The sequence below is a fragment of the Schistocerca americana genome, chromosome 9 (genome assembly GCF_021461395.2).
Source record: "Schistocerca americana isolate TAMUIC-IGC-003095 chromosome 9, iqSchAmer2.1, whole genome shotgun sequence".
NCBI classification, from domain to species: domain Eukaryota; kingdom Metazoa; phylum Arthropoda; class Insecta; order Orthoptera; family Acrididae; genus Schistocerca; species Schistocerca americana.
The window spans coordinates 136,870,647-136,888,019 of record NC_060127.1 but is presented as its reverse complement, the minus strand read 5'-3'; the positions used below and the strand labels follow the sequence as shown (position 1 = coordinate 136,888,019).

Below are 17,373 nucleotides of genomic sequence, written 5' to 3'. Positions count from 1 at the left end.
AGACGAAATTATTTAAAAGTGACATCTCCAGTAACTGCTGTAATTACAGAGCTCACTTTCTAGGCTTACCTTCTGCCACGGGTGAGACTTTATCTGCGGAAATTTGAACTCTGTGTAGTTAGGGTTCATCTCACGTATCTGTTCACGTGTCGGTGTTCCGAGCACCTTTATGATTTCAACCAACTGGTCGACGCCAGAATCACCTGGGAATATGGGCTGACCCAGGAGCAATTCTGCCAACACGCATCCAGCACTCCATACATCTGCAAAGAATCCACACACACTTACTGTTTGGATGCTTAGTTAGGCAAACATACATGACAGCCATTAGGAGGTAAAATATAATTTCTTATACTGCAAAATTTACATGTAGTTATATATAATTACTTCTTTTCAAGACTGTACACTTTATTTTACCAAGCAGATTATTATCAAAGGGCCTGACACACATTGCACTCATGAGCGGCAGACAGTATCTTACAAGTTAATGAAGATTAGTTTCCCCTTTTAGAATGATATTTGTAAATGTTACTGTTATTTTCCAGCTAAAATTAATTTTTAAGAAACCACTGTTCCCTCCCATATCTGTGTAGATGAATTGTGAGCCAAATGCTGAATCTACATATCACGTCCAACTGATTGCTTCCTCCTGCGCAATATTTTAATTTCTGTTACATTATTTACTAGTGCAATGAACGATATTAAATGAATAACGTGAAGACACTCATTTTCATAACCATGTTTAACATTATCAATAAAAAAATTGATAACTAAATTGGTATCAAACTCGACATGTGAGAATATAGGACTCTCACAAAAGGTTAAAAAGAAAGTGCACGAAATTGTATCACATGATGAAAAGAAATATTTTATATATAATACCTAAATTGAGCTGTTTTAGCCATATAAATGTGTACTTAAAATCAATTCACTGTTATGAATAAAACAATTTTGCACACTGGAATGAAATGATTTTTACAAAACATACCTATTTTGGTGGTGTAGTCAATGGCCCCAAATATGAGCTCCGGAGCACGGTAATAGCGTGAGCAGATGTACGACACATTTGGCTCACCCTTTACCAGATTCTTGGCACTGCCAAAGTCACACAGTTTGAGAACACCTGTCTCCGGGTCCAGCAACAAGTTCTGAGGTTTTATATCCCGATGGCAGATGCCTAATGAGTGAATGTACGCCAAGCTTCGAAACAGTTGGTACATGTACAACTGCAATGAGAAAGAAAGAAATACTGAAGTCTTGCACAGAACATTAATTTCAAAAAAAGCAGGATATGACTGACTAGAACAAATGGTGAATGGGATGAGATGGTGAGGGAAACAATGGAAGAGAACTTCATGCAGAAGATCTCAGAAAAGCCAAGAGTGTGGTACGGACACGTAAAGACAATGGGAGTTGACGAGATACTGGGGCAAACTTGTGAAATAACATGAGGAAAGAAACCAAGAGGGAGAGAGATCGTTAAGAGTGAAGGGATCTGTGGACAAGAGATGGAGAGGCTTATGTTCGAAGAAAAGACAGTCACGAACTTTACACCGTAGAAGATGATGAATAACTGGAAATAAACCATTTATTTTAAAATTTTAGTGTATTTGTGATATTCATGTTTCAATGTATTTATGCACCTATGTCCTTTTCTTGTGTCATGGGGAGTCGACAGGAATCTTTGACAATGTAATACTATGTTTTTCATTTGAGGCAGATGACACGATCTACATGAGCAACTGCGAAAAGATCTATTTTCTTTCATGCCTTATTATAAACCATTTATCAAACAATAGAAAAACTCAGGATGGAATGTAACAATATTATGAAAATGATAATAGCAGCAACTACCTTTTTCATAACAGTGTTATAAACCACTTATTCAATACTACTAAAAAATAAAATACATGGTAAGATTAAAATTGTGTAGGCTAATGCCAAATCAAGTCCAATGTTGTGCGACTGTCACCACAGTGACTTGTACTTAACCAGAGCTCTGCATCTTCGCTCAGCTCCTCCACGTGGGAGATTCTTGATCAGTATTATACTTTAAACAATAGACAATGTTCTAACATTTCCTCACTTTTGTTTAATATGTGTGTTCAATAAATCCTCACAGAATAACTACTTATGCCTATTTTCCCCTACTCATGTGAACCCCTTTTTGTTTTAAAGTCATTTTTCTAATTCAAACACATTCAAATATATTGCAACACAGTTTAACAATGGCACTTACCTTAATAAAACTAGTAGGTATAGTTTGCTTAGATTTACTGTAATGCCTTGCAACTTTGTACACAGTCTCTGGTATATACTCCAGTACAAGATTCAAGTAAACTTCATCTTTCTGAAACACAAAGAATAAACAAACCTTAACAAAGATTATGTATATCCTACTCCCTAAAAGTAGTCATTCACTAGGTCTTTCCTGTGCATGTGCAAACGCAAGAAATACATCTATAACCACATTTCTTGTACACTATATTTGCTCCACAGATCATGGGCACCAGGAAAGGATAACCTGTTCAAAGATATTAAAGCGATGTCAAACATTATTACAACTAACACAAAAACACCATCTGGCAGCCCAGCAAAAGTTACATACTGAGAAACAAAAATCTCTCTAAACTAAAATACCCTAAAGGTGAATGGAACTGTAGTAAATGTTGTTATGAAACATTCTGAAAGATTAAATGAGCCATCCAGGCACATCCTAAGAGTTCAATCTGCCACTACCTATTATTATTATTATTATTATTATTATTATTATTACTACTATTATTTCTTTACTTTCTCAGACATTAAGTCTGGTTAAAAATGGAAAGTGACGCGGACCTTGATCAAGTGTCACTTCCTTTTAACTGTATGGTATGTGTTATACTGCATTTAGGAACTTTCGGGTAATTGAACATGTATCAATAATTACAGATCTCTGCAGTTGTATATATTATATTATTATTTCTCTTAACAGATTAAACTGTTGGAAAAAGTCAATTCTACTCCAGATAACTCCCAGCTTTCTCAGAAGCAGACCTGGTGACTGATGCGATTTTACAGTACTTTAGAAATGATATGGATGGACTGCAACAGTACTAGTCTCTTATTTCAACATCTTTACTACAACCTGGGAATCTAGCCACAGCAATCTTCCAGTTACGCTGTATTAAACCAAGGGCATCAATGATGATGATGATGATGATACCAATTACATTGATAAAACACATATGACAATCTCTGAAGAACATGTTGAACAACTAAAGCACAATGAACACCACCCCAGTACGAATTACTCAAAGAATTTTCTGTAATGACATTTGACAATCTTCAAATATTATTAACCCTCGCATTATCAAGCGGGGTATTCTGACTACCCCAGGTTGATTTTTTCCCTATAATAATGGTATCTGAAGGGCCACATGCCTGTGGTTTCATGACTTTGTACTAAAATGATTGACGTTGAATTCACACTCTCGACTGTCTAATTTTTTTGGCTTTATCATTGTTATTCACGTCATTTATTGGTGGGATTGTGACACTACCCCACTTGGTATGAAATGTCTTATTTTCTTATTTGTAGAAAAAGAAGATTTTTGGAAATTTATCTGTCATTCATCTTCTTTGTTGAATTTTGCCATAGATCCAATGTTTGTTGTTGTTGCTGGTTACTACTGTTGAGCTGAATTTGACATTCACTGTTGAGCTGACATTACACAAGTCAGTATTTCATCTGCAAGTAATGATGTCCAAAGGACTTTCCAGTGTAGAGATGATGGAAATTCTATACAATTCTAATGTCAGTGACGATGAAAATGAATTGAACATTGATAATGAACTGAATGAAGATATGGAACCTCTTGAAGACCATATCATAGCATCAGATGAAGCTGATGATGAAATATCAGAAGACTACACATTCACGTGAAGAAGAAGAAGAAGAAGAAGAAGAGGACGATGAAGAAGAAGAGGAATATGAAGACACTGGAGATCTGTTTGTTTCTAGAAGTGGACTACAATTTTCTAGTGAACCACCAAAAGGTGGGCGGCGGCGACGTCGCAATATTTCGAACGTAACACCTGGTCCAGTGAATGATGGAAAAACAATCAAAACAATAACAGTCATTTTTATTATTTATCTCACACGAAATAGTGATCATAATTGTAGAAGAAATGAACAGGGAAGCCAAACGCATAATTTCTTTGTGGAATGCAGCTCATTCTTCGAACAAAACGACATGGAGAGAGAGAAATGCAACTGAAGTGTACGCTGTATTAGCAATTCTAATAGGAGCTGGTCGAACTCATGGACATTGCACAAGTGCTTCCAATCAGTGGGGAGGTAGTGTCGCCTTTCAGCAACCATTCATTTCTGCTGCCATGCCAAGAAACCGATTTTTGTCTATACTGAAATTCTTGCGATTTGACAACAGAGACTCAAGAGCAGAGAATTGAAGAAACCAAGGACAATGAACAAGCCATCAGGGTAGTGTCTGACAAATTTCAATCTACCTTGTGGAAGAACTTCTATCCTTATGAATATGTGACTATTGATGAACGATTAGCAATGTACCGAGGAAACTGCTCTTTTAGGGTTTACATGAAGAGCAAGCCTGGCAAGTATAGCATTAAAATTTGGGTTTGTGCTGATGTGAAGACATCTTACTTATTACAGATTCAAATGTACACAGGAATGGTGGACAATACTCAGGAAGCGAATCAAGGACAGTGAGTTGTTTCAGATCTGATGGAACCATTACCGAATAAAGGTCATGGTGTAACAACTGATAATTTTTTCTCCAGTTTTCCATTGGATGCTGAACTACTAAAATGAAACATGACATTGGTTGGTACCTTGCGTTCCAATAAGAAAGACATTCCGAAGGAGTTCTTGCCAAACAGAAAGAGAGAAATTCACTCTACAATGTTCGGTTTCACAAATGATTTTAACACTAGTTTCCTGTGTTCGAAAGAAGGGAAATGCAGTAATACTACTCTCTACTCAGCATAATGAGAGACAAGCGAGTGGTGAAGAAAGTGAACAAAAACCCGAAATCATACTCCACTACAACAAAACCAAAGGCGCTGTAGAAAATGGGGACAAAATGACAAGAGAATACAGTGAGGAACGAGGTGGTGGCCACTAAGAATCTTCATGGAAGTGATAGATATTGCAGCACTGAATGCATACATTCTGTACACTCAAAGATTTCCTGAATGGCAGAAGAATAACCGAAGCCGACTTAAAACTCTTCACAACTGAACTGGCATTTGGACTCAGCAAAGGCAAAATGGAAGAAAGAGCCAAAAAGGTCAACGGTCTTCATAAAGATGTACAAAATGCACCGAAAACTTGTGGTATTGCAAGTCCTACAGCAGTGATCCAGACCCAGTGTTCCAAGCTACCAACGCTACAACGATGTCAAGATTGCAAGAGAAATGAAGATCGGAAAACAAGATTCTGTTGTGTAACGTGCAAGAAAACTGTTTGTAACATACACAGAGAAGAAACTGTTACTGAGAAGTGCATGCAGTGAAAAATGTACTTGACTGAAAAGTTTTAAAAAGATCTTATGTTATTTTACTGAAGAGACTGTTGAGGTACATAGATTATTAATTTTCTGTTCGTTGAGTACTGAATTTAGTGAAAGATATAAAAATTTTTTTGTACTTTGTATTCGTGATCTGTTTAAATACTTATAATAACCTGAAAAGATGTTTTTCAACACTAAATAAACCCATTCAATGGAAATAATGAAATCTGAGAGCAAATATTACAATAAAACACTGAACTCTTTTGGGGTAGTCCAAACACCCCGCTTGGTAAAATAGAGGTGTGAAAAAGCTTGGTAACGGGAGGGTTAACACACATATATATATATATATGGCAACACTGAAGAAACACTGCAGTGACAAAGAATTTATGAACGAAACAAGAAATATAATTCGTTCGGCAAGACGTATCTATGTGGGGTCTCGGCTAATACTTGGCGGTATCATAAAAAGGATGTCAGTGACTGACAAAGAAATCTACAAAATAAATTATGCCATGAACGAACAGTGTGATTGTCTTGGAACTGTTTTCATAGACCCAAACAAATTTCTGAGTGAAAACTGCCTTGGAAAGGCATTTAAACATTAGTGTCTGTAACACTCAGCAGAATGCTTACAGATATCTGCAAAATAATCAGAAAAAAGGGAAACTAATAAGCACCACACAAGAATGGAGGGACTACAGAATACCCTCTCAGAATGCAGCCCACAACATGTAAGAAAACGTATTTAAAAGTACTACATCAGAATATTCAGTACGTTGGTAACAAGGAACTAGAAGCAGAAGTTTTAAGTGAAATACAACCAGACATACTATGTGTCAGTGAACATGGTCTAACTGAAACCCGGAAAGCTTAACGTGAGAATAAAGGACTATATCATATCCAGTCTCTCTCTCTCTCTCTCACTCACACACACACACACACACACACACACACACACACACAGGAAAGCCCCTAAGGACTGCAAACAATAAAGATGTGAGATTACCTATAACTACAGAAAAAGAAGGGAAGGCAGAAAGGTGAAAGGAGTATATAGAGGGTTTATACAAGGGCGATGTACTTGAGGACAATATTATGGAAATGGAAGAGGATGTAGATGAAGACGAAATGGGAGATACAATACTGCGTGAAGAGTTTGACAGAGCACTGAAAGACCCGAGTCGAAACAAGGCCCCGGGAGTAGACAACATTCCATTAGAACTACTGATGGCCTTGGGAGAGCCAGCCCTGACAAAACTCTACCATCTGGTGAGCAAGATGTATGAGACAGGCGAAATACCCACAGACTTCAAGAAGAATATAATAATTCCAATCCCAAAGAAAGCAGGTGTTGACAGATGTGAAAATTACCGAACTATCAGTTTAATATGTCACAGCTGCAAAATACTAACGCGAATTCTTTACAGACAAATGGAAAAACTGGTAGAAGCGGACCTCGGGGAGGATCAGTTTGGATTCCGTAGAAATGTTGGAACACGTGAGGCAATATTAACCTTACGACTTATCTTAGAGGAAAGATTAAGAAAAGGCAAACCTACGTTTCTAGCATTTGTAGACTTAGAGAAAGCTTTTGACAATGATAACTGGAATACTCTCTTTCAAATTCTGAAGGTGGCAGGGGTAAAATACAGGGAGCGAAAGGCTATTTACAATTTGTACAGAAACTAGATGGCAGTTATGAGAGTCGAGGGGCATGAAAGGGAAGCAGTGGTTGGGGAAGGAGTGAGACAGGGTTGTAGCCTCTCCTCGATGTTATTCAATCTGTATATTGAGCAAGCAGTAAACGAAACAAAAGAAAAATTCGGAGTACGTATTAAAATTCATGGAGAAGAAGTAAAAACTTTGAGGTTCGCCAATGACATTGTAATTCTGTCAGAGACAGCAAAGGACTTGGAAGAGCTGTTGAACAGAATGGACAGTGTCTTGAAAGGAGGATATAAGATGAACATCAACAAAAGCAAAACGAGGATAATGGAATGTAGTCAAATTAAATCGGGTGATGCTGAGGGGATTAGATTAGGAAATGAGACAAAGTAGTAAAGGAGTTTTGCTATTTAGGGAGTATAATAACTGATGATGGTCGAAGTAGAGAGGATATAAAATGTAGACTGGCAATGGCAAGGAAATCGTTTCTGAAGAAGAGAAATTTGTTAACATCGAGTATAGATTTAAGTGTCAGGAAGTCGTTTCTGAAAGTATTTGTATGGAGTGTAGCCATGTATGGAAGTGAAACATGGACGATAACCAGTTTGGACAAGAAGAGAATAGAAGCTTTCGAAATGTGGTGCTACAGAAGAATGCTGAAGATAAGGTGGGTAGATCACGTAACTAATGAGGAGGTATTGAATAGGATTGGGGAGAAGAGAAGTTTGTGGCACAACTTGACTAGAAGAAGGGATCGGTTGGTAGGACATGTTTTGAGGCATCAAGGGATCACAAATTTAGCATCGGAGGGCAGCGTGGAGGGTAAAAATCGTAGAGGGAGACCAAGAGATGAATACACTAAGCAGATTCAGAAGGATGTAGGTTGCAGTAGGTACTGGGAGATGAAGAAGCTTGCACAGGATAGAGTAGCACGGAGAGCTGCATCAAACCAGTCTCAGGACTGAAGACCACAACAACAACAACAACAACAACAGAAAAAGACTTTGAAATTACTGATGACGTTGATTGTTTTATGTGTATATATCACCAGGTGGCAACATTAGCATTTTTCTGGAAAAAAAAAAATTTTGGCCAACTTACTAAGAATGAATAAGAATGTTGCATGTGGAGACTTCAATACTGACATGGGAAAAAGAATCAAAACTGAGACAAGATTTTGAAGAACTGTTAATACAACATAATATTGAGGCAACAGTATCAGCACCAGCAAGAGTGACTTCTCAAAGTCAGACAGTTATTGACAATGTCATTACTCATATTAGTGGGTCTAACTGAGTCACATGTAATCCAAACATAAATATCCTATCATCATGGACAGCTGATCTGCTTCTGCAGATGTAAGGACATCATATCTGAACCGAAACAAACAACCAAAGAAATTAAGATCATCCATGAACAAAATATTAACACCTTCAAAACAATATGGAGCAGGGAAACCTAGAATGAAGCCCTACAGATGCAGAATGTAAATGAAAAATATGTTCATTTATTACAACAATTAAACATTTTAACATAGCATTCTCCAAAGTAAAGACACAAGAAAAGATGCAGATCAGACAAAGTGGATTACTAGTGACATAATAGAACTGCGAAGCAAGCTGCAGGATCTGAGACCAAGGGGTGAAGCTGAAAATTATATAATGCTACACAAGAAGTATAGAAAAATAAAACTAGAGGCAAAATCAAGAGCAATTAATGCTACCATAATGAACTCAATGGTACTAACTGATAATCAAAGACAAGAAAAAGCTGGATCCAACAAAGAAACATATCAGGTTAATGAAAATTATCAACACAGTGGTTACAGATGGTAGAGAAATAGCTAACATACTCAATGGTAACTATATAAATGTGGTAGAGAACTTAAAATTTGAAAAAAAGTCCACAAAAGAAGGTTATTAAGTTATCATAAAAATGAAGGAGAATCATGTTCTTGAAACCAGTCACAGAAGATGAACTGACGAAAACAGTACAGGAACAGAAGCTGAAGTCCAATAAATCAGCTGGTGATGACAAAATATCTTATTGTGTAATAAATGATTAATGGAAAATCTCATATAAAGATGTGAAACAAATACTAACAAAGAGATAGAGGGGCTGGCCAGTACTTACCTCAGCTCAGTACAGCCGTTGGATACACAAAAATCAGAACCGAAAATTTACGTTCCTAGCTTTCGGAACAAATGTTCCTTCATCATGGAGGAGAGAGGGGAAAGAAAGGGAAGAAGGGAAAGTGGATTCAGTTACTCACAACCAAGGTTATGAAGCAACAGGGAAAGGAAAACAGGGACGGTAGCAAGGATGGAGGCATGGTTGTCAGAGGGAAGCCAAAGATATTCTACTGTAAGTACTGTGCCAGCTTCAAACCAAAGAGGATGTATACAGAAGTAAAGAGGTATACAGTATAAAGATAAACACAACTATGTAGGATGAATAGATGTGTGAATGGCGAAAGAGGAAAGGGAAACAGGAGAAGACTGAAGAGTGAATGGGAGTGAGGTTGTTTAACGTAGGTTCAGTCCTGGGGGATGGCGGGATGAAAGGATGTGTTGGAGTGCAAGTTCCCATCTGCGCAGTTCAGAGGGACTGGTGCTGGGTGGGAGAAGCCAAATGGCACATACGGTGTAGCAGGTTCCTAGGTCCCCAGAATTATGCTGGAGGGCATGGATCCCATTCCCTCCATCCATACTGAGCTGCAGAAAATCCTAAAAATCCAAGGTCCCTCACAAGGCCTCACAACGGCTTCCATAGACTTACTCATTCCACCTGAGCCCCGTACTCCTACCTCCTACCTACTACCCAAAATCCACAAAGAGAACCATCCTGGCCGTCCCATTGTAGCAGGCTTCAAAGCCCCAACAGAACGTATCTCAGCTCTGGTAGACCAACACCTCCAACCTATCACCCGCACACTCCCATCCTACATCAAAGACACAACCACTTCCTAGAACGCCTCAAATCCATTCCCACTCCTCTCCCACCTGAAACCTTTCTTGCCACCATAGATGCTACATCCCATTACACAAACATCCCACATACCGATGGTCTCTCTGCCCTTGAGCACTATCTCTCCCAACGCCCACCTGAAGATCTTCCAAAAACCTCGTTCCTCATCACACTTACCAACTTCATCCTAACGCATAATTACTTTACCTTTGAAGGCCAGACCTACAAACAAATCAAGGGAACGGCCATGGGAACCAGGATGGCCCCATCCTATGCTAACCTCTTCATGGGCCGCATGGAGGAGGCTTTCCTGAAGACCCAACAGCTGCTTCCCCTGGCCTGGTATAGGTTTATAGATGACATCTTTGTGGTCTGGACTCATGGTGAAGAAACACTCCTTAATTTCCTCCATAACCTCAACTCCTTTTCGAATCTGAATTTCACCTGGTCCTTCTCCAAAACCCAAGCCACCTTCCTGGATGTTGACCTTCATCTTGTTGAAGCTCACATCCACACCTCTGTCCATATCAAACCCACAAACAAACAACAGTACCTTCACTTTGACAGCTGCCATCCATTCCACATCAAACGTTCCCTTCCCTACAGCCTAGGTATTCGTGACAAACGTAGCTGCTTCAGTGATGAATCCCTCAACAATTACACCAATAACCTGACCAGTGCTTTCCACTCCCGCAAATATCCTGCAGACCTTGTCCACAAACAGATCTCCCGAGCAATACATTCCTCCCCATCCAACAACAATGTTCCTACCCCCAGACCACACAGAAGCATCCCCCTTGTCACCCAATATTATCCTGGCCTCGAAAACATCAACAAATTACTCCGCCAGGGATATGACTTTCTCAAGTCAACCCCTGAAATGAGATCATCCCTTGAGAAAATTCTCCCCACACCACCCAGAGTTGCCTTTCGTCGCCCCCCTAACCTCCGTAACATCCTTGTTAAACCCTACAATATTCCCAGACTACCTTCTCTACCCAGCGGTTCCTACCCCTGTAACCGACCCCGCTGCAAAACCTGCCCCATGCATCCCCCGACAACCACCTACTCCAGCCCCGCAACTGGTAAAACACACACAATTCAAGGCAGGGGCACATGTGAAACTACACATGTCATTTATCAGCTGACATGCCAGCACTGCACAGCCTTTTACATCCGTATGACAACAACCAAACTGGCTGAGCGCATGAACGGACACAGACGAACTGTCCGCCTAGGAGATGTCCAATACCCAGTAGCAGAGCATGCCCTCCAGCATAATTCTAGGGACCTAGGAACCTGCTACACCGTATGTGCCATTTGGCTCCTTCCACCCAACACCAGTCCCTCTGAACTGCGGAGATGGGAACTTGCACTCCAACACATCCTTTCATCCCGCCATCCCCCTGGACTGAACCTACGTTAAACAACCTCACTCCCATTCACTCTTCAGTCTTCTCCTCTTTCCCTTTCCTCTTTAGCCATTCACGCATCTTTTCATCCTACATAGTTGTGTTTATCTTTATACTATATACCTCTTTACTTCTGTATACATCCTCTTTGGCTTGAAGCTGGCACAGTACTTACAGTAGAATATCTTTGGCTTCCCTCTGACAACCATGCCTCCATCCTTGCTACCGTCCCTGTTTTCCTTTCCCTGTTGCTTCATAACCTGGGTTGTGAGTAACTGAATCCACTTTCCCTTCTTCCCTTTCTTTCCCCTCTCTCCTCCATGATGAAGGAACATTTGTTCCGAAAGCTAGGAACGTAAATTTTCGGTTCTGTTTTTTGTGTATCTATCGGCTGTACTGAGCTGAGGTAAGTACTGGCCAGTCCCTCTCTCTCTTTGTTAGTATTTATTGTGTAATAAAGCAAGTAAGTGAACAAATAATCTCAGCATTGCTGGACATAGCAAACAGCTCTCTCAGAGATGGAATTCTTCCAAAAAAACTGAAGATAAGCAGGGTGGTAGCAGTGTACATGGATGGGGATAAGGACAACCCCCACTACTACAGGCCAGTTTCACTGATATCAGGTTTCTCAAAAATCCTGGAAATGCTTATGCATAATAGATTAGTTGATTTATCTGGACAAATACAACATTCTCATACCATTAGGGGGCACGGTTTCAGAGTAGAGCAATGGATTCCGCAATTGCCAGTCTGACAAAATACATTACAGAGTTGTACCTGCACTGTTTGTGGATCTCTCCAAAGCATTCCACACTACTGACCATGAAATACTGATAAGAAAATTGTTAACTATGGTATCCGAGGGCAAACAGGGCATGCAACAGGAAACAATATGTATGAATAGGGGATGCATATCAGTCAGAAACCAAAACCATCAAATACAGTATGGAGTGCCACAGGGATCAGTAATGGGCCCACTGCTGTTTAACAAACAGATTAATGACATAGGTATTGAAGAGAAAGAGAAGAAAATATTGTGCAGACGACATGACAATATTGAACAATGACCAAACTTATCATACAATGTAGGCTTTTGCAGCCGATATTGTCTTCACTAAAAACTTCTGGGCCGACAGGCTGAGATCGATGTCTAAAACTCTGCCCTGACGTTTTGTCTCAGGCTGCAGGAGAAATCCTCCAAGGTAAAGCAGCAGTTCGCTACTTTATTCGGAGGATGTCTTCTGCTATCAGGAGGGTGGGGTTTATACACCGACCACGGCCTATTAGCCCAGGAGGGTGGGGTTTATACCTCGACCACGGCGTATCAGCCCAGAAGTTTTAAGTGAATGACCAAACTGTGGCATAGCATGAGAGAGGAGCATACATATCTGCAAACACCACAATTCAGCAGTGGCTCCTGGAAAATGGACTTGTTATAAACCTAAAAGAGACTTGTATGCAGTGTTCAGAAGTGCACATGGGTTTAGAGGTGGATGAAACGAGACTAGGAGAATTAGAATACACTAGATTATTAGGCATTATTGTGGATAACAAGCTGAAATGGAAACAACATATTAATTCTGCTTGTAAGAAACTCAGCATCATATTTACAATGAGGCAGCTAGCACAGTATGCAGACAAACATCTTCTGTGTACATACCATGGACTCTTCAAACAATACCTGCAGTATGGAGTGGTAGTATGGGGGAACTCAACCATTCAGAAGCATATTAAGAAGAAAGACTTCTGAAACATGCAGAAACTGCTTCAAAAGGCTAAGCATCTTAACTTTTTCCTCGTTGCACATGTATAAACCATAGTATATGTCACAGAAGATAGTGCAGAGTGAACTAAAAATGTTGGTGTACACACTCACAACACAGGGAGGAAAAATGACATATGAAGCATACCCAAAGACTGACAATGCTGAAAAAGGACCCCGGTACTCAGGTATCAAATTACTAAAAGATCTGCCTAAAAAACAGCATGACAACATACATGAATTAAGTTTTCAAAGAACCTAAGACTATCTGGTGGAAAAAGAATTTTACAGTGTTGACGAGTAATGCACACATTAAGTTTGTAAACATTGTTAATTATAATCAATGTTAGAATAGTTAGGAAGTATACGATAACAAAGGTTTTTGTATTTTTGATGTGTCCTATATTACATGTAATCCTACATGATCAAATAAAATTCAATTTGTTTCAACTTTCACAAATTAACTCCCACATTTGGCTGGCCTCTATGATCATATCCTTTTCTTCTGTCCTGCCTTCTTTGATGTTCCCATCACACGGGATAGAGGCATCGCTATGAGTATTATGTTTCCTCTGGTAGTGTACAATGTCAGGCTCATTAGTTGCAACTTTATGGTAGATATGTATTTATTAATCATTATTATCACTGCACCACACAATATGTACTTTATGACAGAAAATAACACAAGAGTTGGCGAAGAGTTCTCGGGCTTCCAGCCGGGTGGCGGTGTCTTCAAACAGCGACGTTTCGACGAGTGACATACTCATCATCTTCGCCAGAAGATGACGAGTATGTCACTCGTCGAAACGTCGCTGTTTGAAGACACCGCCACCCGGCTGGAAGCCCGAGAACTCTTCGCCAGCTGTATACGCCGGGAAAGCATACATTCACATTTAACACAAGAGTTACTACAAATGAGGGTATCACTTTCAGTCTCCTGTGTCAACCTAAAGATTCCTGCTGACATGACCAGCTCCCTGTAGACTATAAAGCAATACGAGATTTACGGCTTCTGTGAAAAACAAAGGTTGTTATTTGACAAATATGTGAAACAGAACACTGACACTCTGATGATTCCGTCAGTTCAACACTTCTTATTTCCTCCACCACATCTGTAATAACAGCAGCAGCAATTTGAAACTGATCTCAATGAGCACAACATTTGAGTCACAAACACCCATACAGTTCTTTGTACGATCAGTATTGTTGCAATGCATTAAATTATGACTCACATGCTAAACAAGTATGCAAACAAGTTTTCTTAGTTATTTTGAAAGGGATGTGGATAAAGGCAGAAGAGAGAGAAGTTACTTTCGGTGAATGGTCTGTAAGTCACTTGGAGAATTGGAGCTGACGATTACACTACATTGCGTATTAACACTTAAACTTAACATTTGGATCAGAATAACAACTGAATACAGAAAGTGGCAATAATAAGCAAACACAGTATTGTCACAGTAGTAACTGGTGAGCAGTCCCAAACTGAGTATGTTCGCACAACTTCTGTTAACACGCAGTATTGTGTTCACGTGCAAGAATGTGATCGACTTATTACTTTTCTCCTCAGTTTAACTGCTAGCTTCAGAAATTGTGCTGCATCAAACAAATATGGCACACAGGAAAACAAAGCACACAATAATGACAAATTACAATTGTAGCCTTTCAGAGCAGTTTTTTTATCTAAAGCTGATACTCGTGACCAGTACAAAAGGTGAAGAGAAGTACAACAATGAATATGACAGAACAGAAATGAAAAGAGAGAACTTATTCCTCAATTAGTTGCTGCTATGACAGCTGCATTGGAAAAAACTAGAAACCAATCGCTGTGTTATTCTGATAGCCAACTCCTGAACACACCATCATGGAAGCACTTACTCGGACAAATCAGTATAAATAATTTTGGTGCTCATCTAAAAACATGTAAGGCACTTGTTTAGTAATAAAATTGTGTACATAAGATTTCTTGTATTTTGTTAAATTCAGAAACAGTCTGGCTCTCAATAGCAATTGGAGAGCATGGTGTAGCAGGCCTGAATGTATTAACAAAAAGTTAGGGAAAACAAGATCAAGTTGTTCTAGTCACAAATATTCTTTTTGTCCTCCAGTTTAAAAACTTATTTTCAGAACAAGATTGTTCTCCTACATTTTAAAAACTGTATTTTGTAAATAAGTTCACAGTCTGGGAGCTGCAGGGTGATCGAGCTCTGTGTGCATATCTGGCCGTCCCCTTGCTGTGAGTCAAACTATTAAGGTAGGATGGTCATGCATAGCTGTACACACATCCTAATCTGGCTTCGACTGAACAAAACCTCTGTGTGTGTGTGTGCGTGTGTGTGTGTGTGTGTGTGTGTGTGTGTGTTTGTTGGTGGTGGGGTGGGGTGGGGGTGGGGGTGGGGGGGCACATCCATCCGTGTCTCGACACACGTTAACTGTTGTCAGTTTGATATTTTATCTTACTATCAAAAGCCCGTCTGTGTATGAGCAGTAACAGTCTATTTTACCATCGTGAAAAGCCACACCACAGTATTCGGTGACTTTTCATACAATCGTGTGTAATCTGAAAATCCGTCATATCCACAAATTACTCTGATAAGTACAAATTACTCTGGTAAGTACGGACAGACTTTGTTTTTGCTCATATAGTTGTCTCCATATCCAATGTTGACTACAACATTCTAACAAAGCAAGACATATCCTGTGTATTACTCATTTTCGAAGTACTCCTAGAGTGGAACAGTAATTAGAACAATTTGTCCTAGCAATAGTAACCAAGAAAGTTATGCTCTGAGATTGGATATGTCCTACCAGGAAATGGAATAAATGGGGCATAAACTGAACACAAAGTAGGAAAGAAAAAGAGGGTTGGTCGAGTGGTGGCAGGAATGAGCTGGAAAGTTACTGAGAAAAATTCTCTGTTGGCTAGAGTGTGACGTTAGCATTCATCTCATTATGCTGTCAGTACTGCTAGGACATCACTGCCATCCTCATATAGATTACTCTCATGTTATAAAAACTTCTGTAGGAACCAGCATAACACAGTTAAGTTGCAAGCAAAACTATTCAAGTTCATGACCTCACTTGATCTTCCTGCTGGATGCAAAATTTATAATTCAGGGTTCCAAGAGCTGTGCAGAAGCTTTCAGGTCTTCCCTTCAAAATGTGAGATTATGGTGTTCCATACCATTATATACACAAAAAATTAGTCAACTGAAAAAACCAGCAATTGTACCACTGTAAATCTTTTGGATATAAGGGCTTTTATAGGAGATGACCCAACTGAGAAGAGTGAGCTGCAAAAGAAATTCCGGCGAGCAGCAGTGGGGACATTACAACCTGTAAGTAGCCCTGTTGTTTCTTTTCCACTGTACTCCCACCCTTTCTCCCACATTTGTATCAGTTTGATGAACAAGTTACTAGCATTAATAAGTTTCTTGTGGTGGCCATTTTCACAGTAGCTGTATATAAGTTACAGTAGTTTAAAAGAATAATGCAATTTGCACGCTGCTCAGTAAATCTCTTTTTATTTAACTTGTGCACCCAGATGCATTTTGCCTTAAGATACAAGGCACCTTCAGTAAGTGTCCTGAAATTTTACACAATTTTTTAAGCAAAATTTGAGAATGTTGCCATCAGTTACAGAAACAAATGACATTGTAGATGCACAAAATGGCAGCTATAGTCTTATATTCTGTAAACAGTTACCACAGCAAAAAACTGCAAACTTTCAACCAGTGTATCACATGAGAGAAAGTGGTTTGGCTTACAAATAATGGATTACATGCTGATCTGCAACCACTTTTCCATTTTGTTATAAAAACTTCAATGAACTATCTTAAATTTATAACCTATACGTACAAACAATAAATTATACAGACAAATAAAAAACTGTGTAATATTTCTAAACATCCACAGAAAATACCTTTTAATTAAGGCAAAACAAATGATACTGAGTGGCTATGTTATTCTGAATTACGATGCAATGTTCCTTTGGGCATGCATGCCCGGAGGAACACTGCATTGTAATTCTGAGTAA

The 17,373-nt window shown here is 39.3% G+C and overlaps 1 protein-coding gene across 6 annotated transcripts in view; it reads right to left on the bottom strand.

The window, feature by feature from the left end:
* The window catches only part of LOC124551340 (glycogen synthase kinase-3 beta), a 329,510-nt gene that overhangs the window by 59,434 nt on the left and 252,703 nt on the right, over positions 1-17,373 (bottom strand). For all 6 annotated transcript variants that reach the window (XM_047126369.1, XM_047126370.1, XM_047126371.1 and 3 more), the window contains 3 exons: positions 2,240-2,350; positions 989-1,226; positions 70-263 (listed from right to left, as the gene is read on the bottom strand). In XM_047126369.1, the coding sequence (XP_046982325.1) occupies positions 70-263; positions 989-1,226; positions 2,240-2,350 (543 nt within the window). The remainder of the gene's footprint in view (positions 1-69; positions 264-988; positions 1,227-2,239; positions 2,351-17,373) is intronic.